Here is a 23,043-nt window from a genome sequence, read left to right on the forward strand (position 1 = left end):
ATAAAGACATCCGCATGCAAGTGGACACTGGCTCTGCAGTAACTCTCATTAATTCTCGCACGTATTTGGCGTTGGGCTCCCCTCCCTTGTCTCCAGTTACGCGCAATCTGAGGACTTATAATCAGCAGAAAATTCCTATCATGGGCCAGTTTGATGCTTCCACTGCCTACAAGTCTGTTGTTCGGCCCCTCACGTTTTATGTGGTGGATCATGCGGGCACTGAAAACCTGTTCGGTTATGATGCTTTCCAGTTGTTCGGGTTCTCCATTGATGATGATGTGCACCTCATATCTGAGGACATTCCGTATCAACTGCTGGATGGATTGTGTTGTGAATTTTCGTCAGTGTTCTCTGCTGGTCTGGGTTGTGCCAAGGATTTTGCAGCCCACATTACTCTTAAACCTACGGCTCGCCCTAAGTTTTTCCGGGCACGCCCTATTCCGGTGGCGTTGCGTGCACCTGTCAAGGCTGAGCTAGACAGGTTAACAGCTTCAGGGATTATCCTTCCGGTTACCTCCAGCGAATGGGCATCATCGCCGATCGTGGTGGTTTCTAAACCAAACGGGAGTCTGCGATTGTGTGGTGACTTTAAAGCCACTGTCAACGCTCAGAGCCTCATTGACACTTATCCTCTTCCTCGTCCTGAGGAGTTGTTTACCAAGCTCGCTGGGGGCCAGTTCTTTTCCAAACTTCACTTATCGGAGGCGTACCATCAGTTGCCGTTGGACGCTCCTTCCAAGGAATTTCTCGTTATTAATACTCCTTGTGGGTTGTATCAGTACCAGCGATTACCATTTGGCGTCGCTAGCGCACCGGCCATTTTTCAGCGGTTTTTGGAACAGCTCATGGCTTCCGTTCCCGGCTGCATAAACTATCTGGATGACATTGTTGTCACGGGAGCCTCCACTGCGGAGCACCTTCGTAATTTACGTTCACTGTTTCGGGTTTTGCATTCGGCTGGGTTGAGGTGCAATCTGGACAAGTCACAGTTCTTCCAACCCTCCATTGAGTATCTTGGTTTCCACTTGTCCCGTGAGGGCATACGCCCTCTCCGTGAGCACGTTGCGGCCATTAACGCTCTACCCTGGCCGTCTACGGTCAAAGAACTTCAGGCATTTCTAGGCAAGATTGCTTATTATCACAAACTCATTCCATCCGCAGCAGCGGTAGCTTATCCTCTGCATCAGCTGTTACGCAAAAACGTCCCCTTCTGTTGGTCCGACGGGTGTGAGCAGGCTTTTGTCCGCCTGAAGGCTCATTTGCAGTCGGCGCCTTGTCTTGCCACATTCCGTCCGGGTCAGCACTTGGTTCTGGCGACTGACGCGTCACAGTATGGCCTAGGGGCTGTTCTCGCCCATCGGTATGAGGATGGGTCGGAACGACCCATTGCCTATGCTTCCAAGACCCTCAACGAGGCGCAACGGCGTTACTCTCAAATCGAAAAGGAGGCGCTCGCTATCATTTATGCTCTAAAAAAGTTCAGCGTTTTTTTGTATGGTTCTAAGTTTCACCTCATCACCGACCACAAACCGCTGGTCTCTCTGTTCAGCCCCTCGGCGTCACTTCCGGATAAGGCAGCTCACCGCCTGCAACGTTGGGCCTTATACTTGTCTCGTTTTCATTATGAGATTCACTATCGCCCCACGGCCCAGCACGCCAACGCTGATGCATTGTCGCGATTGCCGATGGGCCCCGACCCTGTTTTCGATCGTGATGAACTCCTCTGTTTCCACATTGATGAGGAAGAACGTCGTGCAGTCGAGGGCTTTCCACTTACAGGTTCGCAGGTCGCGTCAGCTACTGCGCGGGACCCGGTCCTGCGTCGGGTCATCGGTTTTGTTCAACGAGGTTGGCCGGACAGGACCAGGGGCCGGGCATCGGATCCCCTTCACAACTACCATGCCTTGCGCCTTCGTCTGTCTGTTCGTGATGGTGTTGTTCTTCTGGCCACGGATGGCGCATCTCCACGGGTCGTGGTGCCAGCCTCTCTTCGCAAAGATGTTCTCAAACTGTTGCACGGAGGCCACTGGGGTATTTCTCGGACTAAGTCCCTGGCCCGCAGGCACGTTTATTGGCCCGGCATTGATACGGACATCACCCATATGGTTGCTGCATGTGGCCAGTGTGCTCAACAACTGGCGGCACCTCGTACAATGCCCTCTCCGTGGCCTGATCCAGCTCAGCCATGGGAACGGGTGCACGCCGACTTTGCTGGCCCCTTCCTCGGTACTTATTGGCTACTGTTGATTGACGCCTTCTCGAAGTTTCCATTTGTTGTTAGATGTCCGTCACCCACCACTGCGGCGACGACGCTGGCTTTGTCCAAAATCTTTGCGCTAGAAGGTCTTCCATCCACGATCGTCACGGACAATGGCCCTCAGTTCTCTTCGCAGGCCTTCCGTGATTTTTGTACTGGACAAGGGATTCATCATGTTACCGCACCTCCCTTCCATCCGCAATCGAATGGGGAGGTCGAGCGCCTTGTCCGCACTTTCAAATGCCAGATGAAAAAATTCCTTACTGATTTTTCCACAGATGACGCCCTGCTGCAATTTCTGAGTTCTTATCGCTTCACGCCTCTGGGTGATCGCAGCCCTGCTGAACTCTTGCATGGCCGCCAACCGCGCACTCTACTGCACCTGCTTCACCCTGTCAGGCCTTGTACTGTGTCCCCTAGTGCGGGAAAATACTCGGTGGGCGCCGACGTGTGGGCACGAGGGTATGGATCTCGCCCTAAATGGATTCCAGGGGTGGTCAAGGCTCTTCGCGGCCGCAGGCTTTGTGAAATCCGTACGGGTGACGGCACGGTTGTTCGCCATTACGACCAGATGTGCCCACGAGTGGTGGCCACGCCTGTGCCACCGCCCCATCCTTCGCCTCCACCAGCTCGAGACGCCAGTCCTGTCACTGTTGCCGATCTACCGTCCGTGTTGATGCAGCCGCCGTCGCTGCCGCTTCCAAGTACTCCGGAACTGGCCCCAGTCGCACCGCCGCCTTCTCCGGGACCCATCTCGCTGGAGCACACTCCCAGGTCAATGACACCTATGGATGCTGCTCCGGAGTTTTCACCCATCATCTCATCCAGGAGGCACGTTCCTCGCACGAGCTTCCGTCCTGGACATTTTCGACCATACTCCCGTGTCTCTGCGCGGGATCTCCTCGGGGCCTCACAAGAGGCCATGGATGTCTCTGCGCTGTCCATGTCTCCAAGGAAGTGAGTGTTTATTTTTTTCAAGGGGGGAAAAGTGTTGTGATAGTGCCACGACATTTAACAGTGCCGCCACGACAGTACGCACAAACGGCGATAGAGGCGCTCCGCAAATCGGATGAGCGCGGGAGCGCCACCTAGCTACGAACGGCACCGGCCGCATGTCACGGCACAGCAGTTGAATACGAGAGACTGAGTTGTAATCATGTGATCAGCTATTGTTTCTAAGAGAGAGTGTGAAAATCCACGAAATTATTGTGATTAAAGGTTATAACAGTAACTATTCTGACATTGCCACGTCACTACAGTCATTTGTAGCCTTTAGATAGAACTGTATATGGTCCATTCAAAAAGTTTTATAACAATGCCTGTGACAATTACATGCTGATGAATCCAGGAAAAACTATAACAATACTTGAAATTGCAGGACTTTTAGGAAAGGCATACCCATTAGCATTTACTTCAAACAATATTGTTTCCGGTTTTCACTGTACGGGTCACATGTAGTCAACAAGGTGGAGTAGTTGGAAGTGTACCAGAAAATACTGTTGATGATGCCAATGGGACAAATATAACAGACTTCAACAACACAAGCACTGTTCCAGCAGTGAGTCTGCCTGCAAATAGTAGCAATTAAAGTATGTAAGGATCCTTCGTATCACCAAAGGAAATTCGACATCTTCCAAAAGCAACCATCTGTAAGACACCTCAGCATGGAAGAAAAAGAGGAATGACAAGAATTTTTACTATCACCCCAGAGAAGCAGGAGCTTCTAGAATCTGAGAACATTAGGGAAAAAAGAAACAGAACAAACTCTACAAACAAAACAGCCAAGAAGCCCCTTTTTTAAAAAGTCAGAAGGCAACTGCAGCCAGATAGTAGCTCATCAGACAGTGAAGGACCATTTCGCTACTTTGATGTGCATATTAATTCGATGAATAAAAATGAAGTCACTGCAATTATGAATTATTTGCAAAAGTCACGTAAGTTTGACAGACATTTTTCACTTCCTGCAGGTGCAGAGGCAGGTGAAATTTGTTTAACAGATGTCATTTGTAAATTACCAAAGCCTTCCACAGTTGGCAGCACAAAACGAATTGTAGGAATGTTTGTAATTCCCATTGACATGGAATCATACAATGTCCAGTGATTGTACAGTGTATCAATTCAATGTATCAAATAACGTTTAGCAATAAAATAAATGTTTTCAGCACGTGTGAGGACTTTGTTACTAGTGCTCACTGTGTCCCATACCAATGCTCACAGTGCCCCATGATGGGGCCACAGTGGGCACTTTTACATGACTTTGCTTTCGTTTATTTTTATATGTAAAATTTTTATCAGAGCAAAACAATTAATTTAATATACATACTCGATGATTTAGGCTTCCTGCCAGACAGGAAATAATCCAAAAATATAGTCAAATTTCACCACAACAAATTCTTGGAAAAAAAAGTGCCCATGTGCCCCAGTCTCCCATAATATGGAAGGCTGTGCTTTTAACATGTATTGTTGTTGTGTGCTTTCTATCTCGTGGGGCTCTAGACACAGAAACTATGCAGGATGCAACCTTGTTGGGAGATACTTCGTCCTTTCTATGTTCTGGTGGATCTGCGCCTCCAAGTTTACACAGTTGGGACCAGGCTTGTCGGCTTGACTTTGAAAAGTCTAGATTTTCAACAGTATTCTCCCATTTTTGCCATCTAATAAAGTCGATGTTATGTAATAGTTCATCCGCTATTTCCCAGTCCCCAACCTTGAGGAACATTAAAAAGGACCCGTGCAATGGACTCAGAATATTCGTCAGATATTCATATCGAGGAGGTTACCAATGCCCTGAAGAAGGTTAAACCAGGCAAAGCTCCGGGTTTCAATGGAATGCACCCTGAGTTCCTCGTACATGTCGGAGCCTACACAAAACAATGTCTGGCTAAGTTCTTTACAGACATTCTCCGAGTGGTTAACATTCCTCCCTCACTTAAACGAGCAAAGATCATCGCAGTCCTGAAACCTGACAAACCAGGCGATAGACTAGAGAGTTATCACCCAATTGCCCTTCTCAGTATGGTCTACAAATTACTAGAAAGACTGCTCCTCAACAGAACAGGACAAACTATACTCGAAAAAGTCCCTATCGAACAAGCAGGATTCCGTCCCTATCGCTTCTGTACAGATCAAGTCTTATCACTGGCAACTTATATCGAGGCGGGGTTGCAGAAGAAACAAAGTAGCTGCAGCATTCACAGACCTAACAGCAGCCTATGATACAGTTTGGAAACAGGGACTCATGTACAAATTAATCTGTGCCGTCCCCTGCAAGAAGATAACCAACTTCATTGACGATATGTTGTCAAATAGAACCTTCCAAGTAATAATGGGGAATGAGAGACGTAAACAGATGAAAGTCAATAACAGACTCCCACAAGACTCTGTCCTTGCGCCCCTTCGTTTCAGCCTTTACATCGCTGACATGCCTGCAACCAGATCGCGCAAATTTGGTTATGCTAACAACTGGGCTCTGGCAACAGCCACAGAAATATAGAAACTGCCGAAGATATCCTTAGAAGTGACCTAGGGATTCTCAGCGAGTACTTTAGAAAATGGAGACTACAACATGTGCTACAAAGACGGAAGTATCTGCCTTTCATTTGAAGGTCAAAATGGCCAACAGAGAACTAGTTGTATATCTAGATGGGAAAATAACAAACACCCAAAGCACATCTACATCTACATCTACATCTACATGACTACTCTGCAATTCACATTTAAGTGCTTGGCAGAGGGTTCATCGAACCACAATCATACTATCTCTCTAATATTCCACTCCCGAACAGCGCGCGAGAAAAACGAACACCTAAACCTTTCTGTTCGAGCTCTGATTTCTCTTATTTTATTTTGATGATCATTCCTACCTATGTAGGTTGGGCTCAACAAAATATTTTCGCATTTGGAAGAGAAAGTTGGTGACTGAAATTTCGTAAAAAGGTCTCGCCATGACGAAAAACGTCTTTGCTGTAATGACTTCCATCCCAACTCGTGTATTATATCTGCCACACTCTCTCCCCTATTACGTGATAATACAAAACGAGCTGCCCTTTTTTGCACCCTTTCGATGTCCTCCGTCAATCCCACCTGGTAAGGATCCCACACCGCGCAGCAATATTCTAACAGAGGACGAACGAGTGTAGTTTAAGCTGTCTCTTTAGTGGACTTGTTGCATCTTCTAAGTGTGCTGCCAATGAAACGCAACCTTTGACTCGCCTTCCCCACAATATTATCTATGTGGTCCTTCCAACTGAAGTTGTTCGTAATTTTAACACCCAGGTACTTAGTTGAATTGACAGACTTGAGAATTGTACTATTTATCGAGTAATCGAATCCAACGGATTTCTTTTGGAACTCATGTACCTTGGGGTTACCGTGGATAGGACACTAAAATTCAAAGAACACCTTATGACAACTGCAGCGAAACTTAAAACACACAACAACATATTGCAGAAGCTCTGTGGCACCACTTGGGGCTCCACAGCATCTACCTTAAGAACATCCGCACTTGGCTTGGTGTATCCAGTGCCAGAATACTGTGCCCCAGTGTGGCTCAACAGCAAACACACACACACACACACACACACACACACACACACACACACAGTAGATAGCCAACTTAATGCAACAATGCGTATTATATCAGGCACAATCAGGCCAACTCCTACAGTGTGGCTGCCCGTTCTCAATAACATAGCCCCTCCTAAACTGTGCCGAGAACACGCTCTGGTTGAAGAATTTCAAAAAATCGTGACCAACCCTCAATTACATACCCATGAAGATACGACATCCAAGGAAACCGACTCCGGTCTAGGCATCCCCCACTAAAGACCGCACAGGCGCTGCACCAAACCAACTTTAAAATAAATGACCGATGGAAAGAGGAATGGGAGAGCAGTAAACTGCCACAGTATGCCATGCATCTTTAGTAAATCAAAAGATTTGATTGCCCTTGCAAAGTCTGGTCAACTCTTAATCGCATCAGAACCAACTGTGGGAGATGCGCCGCCTCCTTACACAGATGGGGTAAACTTCCTTCGGCCACTTGCGACTGTGATGCTGAGAGACAGACGGTCAAACAAATCGTGCAGGAATGCCCACAAAGGGCATATGATGGTGACCCCACAGGATTTCCTAATGGCGACCCAAGAGGCAATCGACTATATATTATCTAAGCTGGACGTTTGTTTGTGATTGCTCTTCTGCGAGTGTATATTTACAATTGGTGGTGTCCTTATCTACAAATTGTTATTTATTGTTCTGTTTATACATATGTGATTTTTTTAAATTGTGTTGTTTCTGTAATTTTTACTGTGATGTTATGATCCATATGCTAAATAAGTATTGTTGTTATACGTTGTTTAACTATGGTATCTACAAAGTCACAGAGAAAGCATCATGGTTTTGGAAGGGAAAAGCCACATTTGTTATGACCTGCACAGCAGACAGGAGCAAGAAGCAAACCTTACGGAAATCACAAGCAAATAAGTTTCATTCCGTGTGTCTCAACTTCTTTCTGTATGTGTTAGATTAATTTTAATTCTTTTGTGTTACTGAGAAGACTTTATTATTGCCTTTGTTTTGTCGAGTCTAGGATAAAATTAGTGCTTCAAGCATTCACATGTATGTAAACTACTGCTTCTTTTAAATTAGCATAATCTTAAATATGAGAGGGGTGTCAACTTTTGGTTTCCTATTACAACTTGAGTTTTAGACTGTATCTGTAAGTAAGTTTAATGCTGTTCATAATGTTATTTGTTTTATTAAGCTATGTCACTTAGAACCCATAATTGACATAGGGTGTCAGCTTTAGGTATTCGAGTGTCTAATTTAGGAGTGCTATCTGATAATTTTAAATTTTTTTATTTTCTAGTATCAGCATTATAAATAATTGTTATTTTTAACTGTTTTTCCAGAAACATGGGTCCAAAGAAGTATCAACAATACTCACAAGAGTCTTTATAGAGGCCATTGATGCAGTGAACCATGGAATGAGCTATTATTCTGCTTCAAAACAATTTGGGATTCCAAGGATAACTTTGTTGGGGAACCATAAGGGGCAGGCCCCAGTACAAATGAAAATGGGAGTTTCTACAGATTTTCAGCAGATCAGGAAAATTTGCTAGCTGAATGGGTAATAATGATGGGGGAAAGAGGGTTCCCAGTTTCAAAACAGGCATTATTGTATTCTGCTAGAAAGTTGGCTGAAGAATTAATGCTTAAAGTAAAAGAGTCTTGTCCCAGTAAGAAATGGTACAATGGCTTTATGCAAAGACATCACAATTTAAGCTCAAGAATTTTCCAAAATTTAACAACAAACCGAAGAAATGTCACTCAAGATAATATTAAATTTTGGTTTATTTTGAGGAGAGGGGGCTAATTTCAGTGTCTGAGGACCCAAGTGGAATTTTTAATGGAGACAAAACTTCCTTCTTCCTCAATCTAAAGGGTGGAAAGGTTCTGGCTGAATGAGGATCAAAGACAGTGTATCAAGGGGCTGGAAATGATGAAAAGGAGAACATCACAACACTCATTATGGGAAATTCTGTTGCGGAACTTGTTCCCCCAATGAATGTATTTAGGTAAATAGTTTTACCTGTTGATTAATTTTTGTATCTGTATTCTCTAGCAAGCCTAGTTTACATTCTGAACATTTTCTTTCAGGTACACCAAAATACCAGCAGCTGTAGCCACAGCAATACCAAAGGATGGACCACTGGGCATTCAGAAAGTGGGTGAATGAACCACAAAAACTTCTGTGAGTATATTGCCAACATTTTCTACCCATGGTTGGTAAAGAAAGGATTTCAGTTCCCAATTGTTTTGTTTCTGGATGGCCATACATCACACATGTTAATGCCCCAGTTTTGTGCACAGAAGGGCATTGAAATAGTGGCCCTATATCCAAATGCGACACATTTTGCAACCTATGCATCTTGCTGTGTTCCATACTCTAAAAATGTCTTGGAAGCAAAATGTGCAAGAATGGCGCATGGAGCACAGACACTTAAATAAACAATACTTTGCACATTTGCTCATTTCAGTTCTAGATGGTATAATGCCAGAGATCCTTCAGAATGGATTCCGTAAAGTTGCAGAATTAGATGTAACTGAGCCACAAGTGGCAGCAACAACAACAGCAATTCCAGAGTCCCAGTTGAAAAAGCATGTATACGAACTTTTGTGGAAAATAAGGGAGACTGGGCAGGTTGTGCTGAAGATTTGTCCCTTTAGAACCTTTGGAAGAAAGTAAGTCAACAAGCCATACATGATCTCTCTCAGCAAGCAACCTCACCAGCACCATAATTTGCACCACAGTACGTCTTGCTGAGCTTGCCTCAGGTTTCATCACCAGAACAATCTTCTCAACTTCAAGACGCGGGAAATACAACACAGTCAGTGGCACTACTAGAGCTTAGAACTCCACAAAAAGCCATAATGGCAACAAATGAGCCAAAACCATCCATTAGTGCAGGATTTGTACCATCACCCTTTAAAAGAGCTTTGTTTTGGCCAAGTCATACTGCTTCAACTAGAGTAAAGAGAAAGAGAGAAAATATGCCAGCTGTTGTCACATCTCCTCAAATCATAGATTACTTTTAAAAAAAGGAGGAAATGAAAAAAGAAACTAGAAATGGAGAAACAAGAAAGGGAGAAGGCTAGAGAGGACGAGAAAATTATTCATCAAAAGAGGGGCGGAAGAAAGACTATCCAAGAAAGGGAAAAAGAAAGTGGTGGTGTCTGTTTCAGATACTTCAGATGAGAGTCAAGTTCCATTAATGGACAGTGACTCAGAATTATATGAACAATATTCTGACGAAATGTCATTATAAAGTACCAGTGAAAAGAATGTGAAAGAAGGGGATTTTATCATTGCAAAATTTGTTGGAGGAAAACAAAATACTTGAGTTACCTCTGTGTTGTTCAAGAGGTGTCGAAAGATCTGACAGAAGTTATGGGACTGAAAAGTATTGATATAGGTAAGAGTTTGTAGCAAATGAAACTGATATTTCCTTTATATCACACTATCGAATAACTGATGTTGTAGAGATGCCTGAACTGTCAGCAACGGGGGAAGGATCAAATATGTTTTCAAAAAGTCGCTTAATGTAAAATAAAAGTAGGTTGTAGATTGGTTTCTGACATTCTTTTGTAAACATTAATTTTCAGCAGTAAGCTCCTCTCTGAATTTTCAGTTGCTTTTACTTGTCTGTTTAAAGATAATCAATAATTTGGTAAGGAATGTTAATTTTCAAGGACTATATTTACATGTACTTCAGGAGATTTACAACTACTGTAAGTGTTTGCAGTTAAACTTAAATAATAATAAAAAATATTTGGTGTGACTAGCATTGCAGTTTTCTTTCCATCCTTGTCTAATTTTGGGGGATATGGGAATTATGTCAACTATAAGTGCCAAAATTGTCAACTTTAGAAGCACGGCCACTATAGAGTGTCTATTTTTGGTGCAATTCAAGGGTTCACATTCCACTTTTTGTATAAAAACATACAATTTCATTTTTACAAGACGTGATATTTTAGGTGAAAGTTGAGACTCTGAAGTTTCAGAAAATAATTTTAGAACCCATAATTATTTAATAGCATGGCCGTAAAGTAGGAAAAAATTCTCTTAACGTGTCAACTATAGGTGCTCTTACCTAACTGGATGTTAAGAAAGTAAATACTGAATAAGCTCTAACGAAAGACACCATTGCAAAATATATAGTTGCCAATGCGCTAAAGAATGAAACCAAATTCGTGTGTAACATCCCACGGTCTATTGACTTTCTCACCCTCAAATCCTTAAAGCAGAAATTACAACACCAAGGTATCATTGCCACAAAATCTGATAAAGGCAAAAGAGGAGGGAGAAAAAGACTAGCCAAGAAAGGGAACAGATGTGATTATGTGGATAAAGTTAATGATTTCCTGAATACCACAGTCTTCCAAGTTCTTCCTAACGACACTACTAAATTGTTCAAAGAGGATGTTAAATATGCAAACAATTCATGCAAAAGCATATTCTCTGAGTTTGAAGCAAAACTGTTAACTAATATGAACCCAGTGCCTCCTAGAATGTATGAGCTTCCTAAACTGCATACACAAGATGTTCCTATTCGTCCAGTTGTATCATCATTCACTGCTCCAGCTTACAAACTAGCTAGTAAACTGGATGTCCTAATTAAGAGCAAGACTAAATTCAAATCAAAGCATGGTATTTCAAACTCCGTGGACCTAGTCAATAAGTCAAAAGGTATATCTGTCTCACACAGTGATAAATTAGTATCCTTTGATGTCAGCAGTTGTGTTTTCTAACATACCAGTGGTAGAATGCATTGATATTCTGACAGAGCTGATGCACAAGTCTAATGTCAATCTTGTGGAATTGAATGACTTGAGACTGACCATGCAGACATGCCTGGCACAGAACTATTTCCAGTTCCAAATATAAAAACGTTAAGTTTCTTTTAACAGACGGACATTGCTTTACTAAGTTGGTTACACAGTATTCACTATGAAGTTTCTAAATCTGGCCTTTCTGTTTGTTTTCTTGGCCAGCTGAGAACAAAGTAGAAAAAATTTTCAGCTCACTTTAGTGCGGAACATGAATTGATCTAAAAGCAGCTCATGAAGCCACCTAAAAGTGGCTAAGGAGCTAAAAAACGGCTTATTACTTAGAAGCTATGAAACTTACCGTGCCTTACATTAAGGTACTAGTAGCGCCTTCCAAATAATTACCCAGTCTGCCACAACACGAAGAAGATCCTGGCCAGTTAGAGGGGCAAGACAGTAACAAATCTAAAATGCAAGAAAACACGTTCTCCATGTCACCCTCAGTTCCCCTCAACTTGAAAACAAACACACACACACACGATTAATGGAAAAAAGTGAACACATTGCTACTTTAATATTCAAGAGGAAGGGGGGGGGGGGGGGGGGGGGGGTTAGAATGTGTGTGTCAGATGTAGAGTAAAGAACCCAAGGACATAAAATTTTCTCGGTAATTATGCTGCAAGGCATCATAAAAATGTGAGAAACATCTGCATCATTTCTAAGAGAAAAATTCTAGAGTTAGTTTCTGAGATTTTGTGACCCTTCTCAGCTGATTCTTCTCAGGAGTTAAAGTCAGTGTCAAGGTTGACATTTTCAGAGCTGAAGCAGTGACTGGTAGGTGTCATCATTTGCTATTCTCCAGTTTGTATATGTGCCCACCGGCCAACTACAAGAAGTACATGACCCAAACAGGTGCTATCAAATAGTGGAAGAGACATTTAACATATGCATCTTGGTAAAAATTAAAACGTACCACAACATTTATTATAAAGAATTTGTATTTCAAACAAATATAACCTAAGTGTGATTAAAATTCAATCCACTGGATTGACTCATTCTCTCATACACATATTTTGTCTGTGCTTTGCAGGAGTAATCAACTGCACTAATTTCAAATAACTGCTTTTGGGTGATAAAAATGCTTGCATTTGAAATTTGGAGTTCTTTTGCAGCAACAATAATTGTCAGTTAAAATTTCTTCCAATACATGGATGAGCCAAAAAACTACTTCATACCCTGTTTCTTCTATGATGATAATAACAATATTAATTTCATCACAGATATTGTAGTGTAACATGCCATTTCGTTAGGAAATACCATGGTACATTCTCAGCTCTTCGAGAAATGGGAGATATTCAAGTGAACAGAGCGAAAAACTGTTGTTTTAATTGAGCTAGAGTGGAGAAAAACAGGGTCTCTAAGCTTCTGTTTATGCAGAGCTAAGAATCTATGCAGCAGTTGCACCTCCCTTGGGCAAGAGAGGTGAATGGACGTCATCACTTACTGTGGTGGACGTGTTATTCCATGCAGCCTCTGATTCAAGGTGTTACAGTGGCCTGCAAAGAAATAACCAGAAAGCCTGTGTTACCAATGAACTTTGTGTAATGTATTGAACTAACTCTCCCATATACGGATCGGAGAAGAGCAGCAGCCTGTTGCTCATGCTAAAGTAGATTGTATTAATGGTTAATTTGACAATATATGGTTGAAATGATGAAACTCTGGTTATGAATGCTTTACACCGAAGGGAAAAATAAGTTCGTTTTCAGCTAATTCACAAAATCTTTGGGGAAGAGGATCTGAGTGCGATGAAGAACATAATCAGTTGGGACTTAAAAGCAAGACCTGCTGTACACGATAAATTTATAAGCGACTGTAGTATCCAGAAGATATTAGCAAACAAGTTGAATCTACAAAACACTCTTGCTATTGCAGTAGGACGTATGTAACTGGCCAGTTTGACGCCTTCCTACGAGCAATAGGCACATGACCGTATCAGCACTCTAAACTTTGTCCACAGTTGTTACACAGCAATTATAATATGCCATGAACTCTGCTGCACTCAGCAATTCAGGTACCTATACGTGATCAAGTTTGCGAGCTCCCTAAAGCAGGATCACACACATCACCACATTTATGCAGCAATCTGCACACTACAAGCCACAAATGCACCTCTTACTGCCACCTAAGATTACGTGGCACCAATAAGTTTCTTTGAATTCAGAATAAAAGTGACAACATATCTACCAGAGGACCACTTGTGTGTCGTCGTCGTCAACTGATGCCCACATCCTGCGATCCAGTGCCTATTTATCGTATATGTAATCTAAGCTATATTTTTTTCTGGTTTTAGGGATAAAAAAAACCACCTGCAGCTTAGAATGAAGTGCAAAGTAAACAGACGTTCTGAAAAATAGTGCTAGGAGCTGGCACAGCTAACTTTTGTCATCGAATATAAGCAGTGCTACACAGGCATGTTTTGCAGGTGCAAAAATAAGTATTGCTGTCAAAACTTCTGCAGTAGCATAAAAAAAGGGGGAGGTGGGAGTGGTAGAAGATGAGTCCACCTTCTTTTTTTGTCACTAAATGCATGATCCAACGAAGGAAACAGAAATTCAGTACTGCTCATCTTTGAATGTAACAGCCTTTCCAATATTCATAGCAAAAAATAAATAAATAAATTTTCTATAAATACCCACAAGGCATAAAGCTTTAGGATTCTTGTACGAGTTGGTAAGCTGCAGCTTATTCAGATTCAATATATTGCTTCACTGAATTTTGTGAAGTGCAGGTGTTAGTGAATCACAATGAAGTGCTTTCATTATATTGCCAAATTCAAGAAAGAAGTTATGTCTCTCATGGGAAAAAGTTCTATTAGTGCTGCATGTCTGTGATACGGGATTGACGAGAGCAACGACAGACGATGGTGACCACAAAGAGGGAAATTATTTGGCTGTTTCAGTAGCAGGAAAGCCTTTAATGGGTCAAAATGTGGCCTATACCATACTCTTGAAGTAATTTTAAATGAGTTTATTAAGGAGCAGCTGAAATTTTAAAAATTAAGGCACATGAAATTTCTTGGGTGCAAAAAAAGTCAGAAATTTTGAGTCTAGCTGCAACTAGTTTAGTCTTTTTTATGAAGACCTGGGGTTCAAGGACAAGCTTAAATGCATGTACATGGACTGGCTTTCAAACAATGACAGACAACTGACACCAGCAGGATGTGTAAAACAAAAGTTTGTAGCAAGTTTGCCAATGGAGACAGAAGATGCACAGAAGTCTGTTCCAAATCAGATTATGCAATAGGCACCAAAAAAAAAAAAAAAAAAAAAAAAAAAAAGAAGTTTGATAATAAACTAAATGGTACTGAGGATGGCGCTCTGTGCGCAGAACTGGGCAACAAGGAATCAAGTGATTGTGGTTCAAAATTATCTAATCGATATTTTAAACATTTCATATAATTTGTATCAAAAGCTAATAGTTTTTTAATATTCTTGCTTTTAATTTCTAAGTTATTTTCATTCCTATTTTGCTAGTCTCACATTTGAAGTTTGTACTAAAAGTCTACTACCAAAAGCTGACTGACAAGCCTTTGTTTACCATTTATGTCAATATGGCTGACAATACATCTTGAATGTTTTCCCACATGAACTGTGAATCATGCACTGACTTCACCATAAGAATAATACAAATGTAAACATTACGCCATATTTTTATTTATTTATTTATTTATTTCATGGTAACTGTTACCTCATTCCAATCCTAACTGCCTAACAAACTAGTGAGACAACGGCAACTGCAAAACAATATAAATATCATGTAATGTTTATATTTGTATTATTCTTATGCCGAACAGGGATACAGTCAGAAAGTAAGCACAGCAACTGAATTCTAGTATTGATTATTAAATCTTCTTGATCTACAAAACAATCTTGCTTAAGCTTGACTGCTAAGCTTATGATGCGAATCCAACTACTGTAGCTGTATCATCACCCATTCTACCTAATTCATATATCAAGTTAGACTGAACCAACTTTGTTTCGATTTTGAAGTTTGAAGTGCGGCCTACACCTTCCCCCCCCCCCCCCCCCCCCCCCCCCCCCCCCCCCCCCTTGAAATGAGTCTTATTTTCCTTTTGCGGGCTTACATTCATTACCATCTCCCCATCAAACCTCTAATTCCGAGTGTCACTGTTTTGAGTGCACCTCAGATTTGGGTAAATAAGGTATATGATGGCACTGCAACAGATCTGAACTTTGCAAGGTTTACTTACTGCGTCATCCAAATTTTCACAGACAGTTCATAGATGGATTTGGTTTTGAGTATTGTACTTGTTTTCCGTGCAGTGTAGTGTAGTATAATGAACTGAGCTTAATACATGAGCCATGTACCACAACTCTACGGGCTCATGTGGTATACTTCAAGAACACAAAGAGTGTAAAAGTTCACAAGTCACAGCTGATAAATACTTTTGTAAAGAGTAAATAAATTAGAAAGAAACTTCCACATGGGAAAAATATATTAAAAACAAAGATTATAAGACTTACCAAGCGGGAAAGCGCCGGCAGACAGGCACAATGAACAAAACACACAAACACACACACAGAATTACTAGCTTTCACAACCGATGGTTGCTTCTTCAGGAAAGAGGGAAGGAGAGGGAAAGACGAAAGGATGTGGGTTTTAAGGGAGAGGGTAAGGAGTCATTCCAATCCCGGGAGCGGAAAGACTTCCCTTAGGGGAAAAAAAAGGACAGGTGTACACTCGCGCGCGCACACACACACACACACACACACACATATCCATCCGCACATACACAAACACAAGCAGACATATTTAAAGGCAAAGAGTAAGGGCAGAGATGTCAGTTGAGGCGGAAGTACAGAGGCAAAGAAGTTGTTGAAAGACAGGTGAGGTATGAGCGGCGGCAACTTGAAATTAGTGGAGGTTAAGGCCTGGCGGATGTCGAGTGGGGACACTCCACCAAGAGTGTCTTCCCGCCGTCCACCTAACCTTCGTAACCTCTTGGTTCATCCCTATGAAATCCCCAGACCACCTTCCCTACCCTCTGGCTCCTACCCTTGCAACCGCCCCAGTGTAAAACCTGTCCTATGCACCCTCCCACCACCACCTACTCCAGTCCTGTAACCCGCAAGGTGTACACGATCAAAGGGAGAGCCACGTGTGAAAGCACCCACGTGATTTAACAACTGACCTGCCTAGACTGTGACGCTTTCTATGTGGGAACGACCAGCAACAAACTGTCCATTCGCATGAATGGACACAGGCAGACAGCGTTTGTTGGTAATGAGGATCACCCTGTGGCTAAACATGCCTTGTTGCACGGCCAGCACATCTTGGCACAGTGTTACACCGTCCGAGTTATCTGGATACTTCCCACCAACACCAACCTATCCGAACTCCGGAGATGGGAACTTGCCTTTCAGTATATCCTCTCTTCTCGATATCCGCCAGGCCTCAACCTCCGCTAATTTCAAGTTGCCGCCGCTCATACCTCACCTGTCTTTCAACAACTTCTTTGCCTCTATACTTCCGCCTCGACTGACATCTCTGCCCTTACTCTTTGCCTTTAAATATGTCTGCTTGTGTCTGTGTATGTGTATATATATGTGTGTGTGTTTGGGGAGGGGAGGGGGCGAGTGTATACCTGTCCTTTTTTCCCCCTAAGTAAGTCTTTCCGCTCCCGGGATTGGAATGACTCCTTACCCTCTCCCTTAAACCCCACATCCTTTCGTCTTTCCCTCTCCTTCCCTCTTTCCTGAAGAAGCAACCATCGGTTGTGAAAGCTAGTAATTCTGTGTGTGTGTTTGTGTGTTTTGTTCGTTGTGCCTGTCTGCCGGCGCTTTCCCGCTGGGTAAGTCTTAGAATCTTTGTTTTTAATATATTTGTAAAGAGTAATTAATACAGAACCAAATCACTGGAGATACTTGCATGCAAAGTCTAAACTTAGCTTAAACTGCTGGAGCACCAGGTTGTCTCACCCTTCCAATCACTCAGTATCCACAGATGTGGCAGTCATCCAAGAGCAATTTTAATCATCAAACACCTAAAATCTGCTAGTAGAAATACAGTATGTTTCAGACTGGTCACTTTGACAGTAATTCTATATAAACACGAAGCAGATAGATACCATCACATGCTTTCATTAAGACTGAAGCATACAGTCAGTGAAACTTCATCTTGAGCATGTGATATTCAAACGAATAACTGTCTCTCCTGGAATGAGATATGATGCCTATCAATATTCTAATATTATCCTTACAAATAATGGTGTAACCATTATGCCAAACAATTTATAAAGAGCAGCTTTCAATTTCAGTTACGTCAGCATCAACAAGTGAAATAAGGCACACACTGTCAGTGAAAGAGTTGAGCCACGGTAGGAGAGCAACCTTTAAGCATAGTCGGCCGCCATCTGCACTGAATCACCTAACTGTATTCAACGTATTTGAGGTATTCAATGAAAAGAAAAGTGACAGTGGAAAACTGTTTCCAAAATTCAGTTTCCATCTTCCAGAAGTTGTGTCACGTGTAAACGTAGCAAATGCCAGCTCCAAGTGTAAACCAGATACCTTGAATTATGATATGGAAGAAGTTTAAATATTCCGCAAGAAGGATAATCTATCAGAGTCGCAACGAACACAGAAAAATATGCATTGCTTTCATGTTGGGCTTACACTAGACATGTTGTACCCAGCCATGTTGAGAGGTGAGCGTTCCATAAACCCTACGTGGCTCGTCTCTCTACACATGTATATGTCCTGCACAAAAATTATAGTCACTTTTTCTGGTTGCCTGATCTTAGCAGAACAAAATTAAATCAGTATGGTTAAAACAAACAAAAGAGATAGAAACAAAGTAGTGATCAGGACATGTACGTTACCCTCACTTGCGTTTTGCTACAAGACATTTCCGAACCAGTTGTCGAATGCAGTGACCGATTCACTCCTTGTTTCTGCTCCCGGTCCAGATGTCGTTGCTGTCAATACTGCTGCAAAATGCATCAGCCGATGCACTCCCCACTCCTGCTCCCCATCCTTACGTCACTGCTGCCGCGAACAATGCTGTCGAATATGGTGACTGATGCACTCCTTACGGCTCCCACTGCTGATCCTTTTGGTGCCACTGCTGTCAACACTGCTTTTCCTCGGCAGTTTGGTGTTACAGGCAGAATGGAGAATAACTCATTACTCTTCTTTGTGGAGATAGCAACCAGATTCCTGTCCCTGCAGCTGATACTGCTCACGTCTTCTCGGGGCTACTGCCTTGTGTTCAGCATTTGCTCTACTGTTGCTCGTATTGCCGACTTCTGAGATCACCCGTAGACCGACCTGTCTGGACGAGGTCAGTAACAATTCCCTTTTTTTGCTATTAAGAATGCAGCTCCAGTATTAAAAACACTCCTGTTGCTGCCAAGTCAGGTATGTCGCCTTCCCATTGTACCTCAATATTAAACATAATCACATATGTTTGCCACTGAGAGCATAGTGAACTTCCCATTACTCCATTTATGAGTAATATGTCTCCTAAGTTGCTGACACCATGCACGTGATCATTTTAAGCATCTATAAAACACAAACGCTAATGTCTCAGTCTCACTGGACTGTGATGACAGTGGAACTTTCATCTCTGACCGCCCTTTCTTTTCAATCAAAGTGACTGATAATGTCTTCTTCCTTTTGCTGGAAGCAAAATATTTATCACCACAAATTTATGCAATACACTAAAGCCCTTCAAGTACAGTGCACGAGAAAAATGATCACTGGTTCAGATAATGCACTGTTTTCTCTTGTGTTTCCTCTATGGCACAGCCACAGTCTAGTTTCCGTCGCATATTGCTCTGTCTTACAAAAGTGTCCAACACTGTATCTCAAAAACGGCAGGTCGCATCTGTATTTAGTCACTGCCAGACCGCTGTCATCCAAACACTGAACATGGCAGCACAGAGGTGTAAGATGCTGTACTCACTTTGAGGAGGACAGCAGTTCAAATCCCCGTGTGCCATCCGCATTAAGTGTTCTTGTAATTTTCCTAAAGCACTTAAAGTAAAGAGTGAGATAGTTCCTTTGAAAGGACAGAGCCAATTCCTTTCTCATTCTTCCCTAGCATGAGATTGCTGGTGAGAGGGTATCAAACCCTAATCTTTCTGCTTTCCGAAGCCACGATTTATTTTCTTGATTCCAGCTTCTCCAACTGTGTATCTATAAGCTGATGCCATATAACGCTAGTGGTCTAGTTGAGGTGCACCGACATTTGAGAGAAAGGTATGCATTCTCACATCTGCTGGCAGGAGACACACGCCCTTTGTAAAAGCAAATGCATTGGCGATTGCTTAATCGAAGGACACTGCACTAATTTTGACTGTCATTGGATATATATCCTCGCTAATGACTCTGTCAGCAACATAACATTAAATCCGGACCTTCTTTCCCAATATATATATATATGAAACTGCTGGCAGCACAAAGAAGCCTTTTGCAAAATCAAATGCAATGGCAATTGCATAATTAGAGGATACTACATTAACACAAGTGATTATCCTAAATCTCAAGTACAGTCACCATTGCGTTCGTGCATGAGGCGGTGCTTCCTGAAGTTACTGGCAGCAGCGAAGGTCTTGGAGCAGATTCCACAGACGAGTGGGCGGTCCCCAGTGTGTGAGCGCCGGTGCTCCGCCAAGCTGCCGGCCTGCTTGTACGCATTGCCGCAGTCCGGGCACACGAATGGCCTCGCCCCCGAGTGGACGCGCTCATGTTGGCGGAGTCCCCCGGACGTGGCAAAGGCGGCACCGCACGAGGAGCACGAGTAAGGCCGCTCTCCGGTGTGCGAGCGCCGGTGGGCGCGCAGGTAGCTGGCGGAGGAGTACGACGCGGGACAGCGGTCGCAGGCATAGGGCCGCAGATGCTCGTGCACGGCGCGGGTGTGGGAGCGCAGGTTGCTTATCTGGGAAAACCGGCGGCCGCAGCCGGGCTGCGGGCAAGCGTGGGGCCGCTCGCCGGCGTGCACGGCACGCGTGTGCGACAGCAGGTTGTGCGCCGTGTTGAAGGCCCGCCCGCAGCCCGGGTGCGCGCAGGCGTGCGGTCGCTCGCCCGTGTGGGTACGCCGGTGCACCGTCAGGTTGCTGGCAGTGGTGAAGGCGGCCGGGCACTCGCTGCACGCGTACGGCCGATCGCCCGTATGCTGCCGTCGGTGGATGGCCAATGTACCCACAGTTCCGAACGCTGCTCCGCACTCCTCACAGGCGAACGGCCGCTCCCCCGTGTGCGTTCGCAGGTGCGCTCTCAGGTGTGCCGACTGCCGGAACAGCTTCTCACACAGGCCGCACACGTAGGGCCTGCAATGTGCCTGCACATTAGTTTCTGCACTTAGCATTATGAACTGCATTAATTGGTCTTACCAGAGAAGCCAGAAAGAGAGGAACAAGTGGTTTTAAATGGTTCAAATCATATTCAACAGAGTGAAATCAAATGACAGTTAATAGCAGGCATTTTTTTTCTTATACTGGTAAACTACTTCACAGGAAGATCAACAAGATTCCATTTTAGGTCAAATCTAGTTTTTATTTCTTATAAATAATTTACCTGTAAGGAAGGAAGCCCCAAAGGGATGAGATAGACTTTTTGAAACGATCCACACAGCGTGTAGGATCCCAGATATCACCTTGCAAACATTCTCCCCATGGGGTCTTAATTGCATTTAACAATAAAAAAAATTCAGTTTCTTTTGCTCTACTAGAGCACTGAAAATAGCCTTAATTTCAAATGGCGTCAGAGCCTAGTATTAAGTAATTTGCCTGATATGCTGAAGATAGCAGGTTCAAATCCCTTTGCATGCAATATACTTTTCTTTAATATTTTTACTGAAATGACTAATCATTATTTTCACTCAGTTAATTGGTTTAAATTTTTTCCTCATTTCTAATCCATTGCTGTATAATTTTAATCATTGTGTTATATTCATTTTTAGGTTTTGCTTCTTTTTATTCTTTTTTCATTGAGAATCTTTTCGCATATGATTAAATCATTTTTATTTATACACTAAAATATTTACAAGTTTGAAAAAAATCTATTGATCAAGACACAAAGGACTTAATAATCTACTTATGAGGATGGTTTGACAAGTCTGGTTAATTTCCACGAAAGAAAGGAATCATTATTTTCACTCAGTTAATTGGTTTAAATTTTTTCCTCATTTCTAATCCATTGCTGTATAATTTTAATCATTGTGTTATATTCATTTTTAGGTTTTGCTTCTTTTTATTCTTTTTTCATTGAGAATCTTTTCGCATATGATTAAATCATTTTTATTTATACACTAAAATATTTACAAGTTTGAAAAAAATCTATTGATCAAGACACAAAGGACTTAATAATCTACTTATGAGGATGGTTTGACAAGTCTGGTTAATTTCCACGAAAGAAAGGAACATTATTGTTGCACCTTCGTGGCTGGTAAGCTTGATTATTCCAAGGATCACATAAAAGAATTTCAACAATGTACAGTCTACAGTTCATTGTTGACAGCCATCTGAATTAGTCAATGTGTCAACTGTGACTGAAAATGGAGAAAACCAAATTTTGTGCCGTTATTAACCATTTTCATTTGAAGGGTTGGACTGCCGCACAAATTAAACCAGAATTGTATGAAGCTCATGCGGACTTTGCACCATCACTGAAGACCATTTACTTTTAGAATACTGCATTTGAACATGATCAGACAACACCGAAGATTAACAATGACTGGTAATGTTCAATAACAATCTGCAACACTTTCTGACTTGCGGAAATCTGGATCCATTATTACACATCACATTCAAATTGGCAGTAAAATCAATGGAAAAAGGCTGAAAAAAGTGCACCAAAAAAGGCGAAGACAACTGTTTTTTTGGGATTCCCATGAAATAATCCACATAGATTACTTGGAGAAAGGCAGAGCCATAAACTGGATCCTATTATGCTTCATGGTCGGATCATCTGAAACCTGTGTTGGCTGAAAAAAAGACCAAGAATGGCATACAAAAAGTGTTCTTTCACCAGGATAATGTTCCTCCATGCATAAGTAATGAAAGTGCACAAATTTGGCTTTGGACTGGTTCCTCATCCACTCTATTAACCAGACTTAGCCCCAAGTGACATCCTCCTGGTCTCTAACCTGTTGGAAAGAAATTTTCATAAAATGAGGAGTGATAGTTACAATCAACGAGTATTTTGCGCAGTTTGACAGCATGAAAAACTTGGAGGATCACTGGGCAAAGTGTGCATCACTTAAAGGTTAGGCTTTACCATGACCATTATTGACATTCAATGAAACAACAAGTTTACTGTTACCAGTTACTGTTTATTTATCTCCACGACGCATTTCAAAGATTTATACTTCCCTCATCAGGTGGATTTACATTTGTTAGCATGACGTGTGGTGCTGTCTAGTGGAAGAAA

The 23,043-nt window shown here is 42.5% G+C and overlaps 1 protein-coding gene across 3 annotated transcripts in view; it reads right to left on the reverse strand.

Annotated features, from left to right (window-relative positions):
* The window catches only part of LOC126291557 (zinc finger protein ZFP2-like), a 180,733-nt gene that overhangs the window by 112,616 nt on the left and 45,074 nt on the right, over window positions 1-23,043 (reverse strand). For 2 of the 3 annotated variants that reach the window (XR_007551814.1, XR_007551813.1), the window contains exon 6: window positions 18,492-20,942. Coding sequence is in view for 1 of the 3 variants with exons in the window: in XM_049985069.1 (XP_049841026.1) it covers window positions 20,156-20,942 (787 nt within the window). In the remaining 2 variants the exon portion in view is untranslated. Of the gene's footprint in view, window positions 1-16,378; window positions 20,943-23,043 lie in introns of those variants that run through there. The other variant, XM_049985069.1, reaches the window with a different exon arrangement.

This window comes from Schistocerca gregaria, chromosome 9 (genome assembly GCF_023897955.1).
Source record: "Schistocerca gregaria isolate iqSchGreg1 chromosome 9, iqSchGreg1.2, whole genome shotgun sequence".
Classification (NCBI taxonomy): domain Eukaryota; kingdom Metazoa; phylum Arthropoda; class Insecta; order Orthoptera; family Acrididae; genus Schistocerca; species Schistocerca gregaria.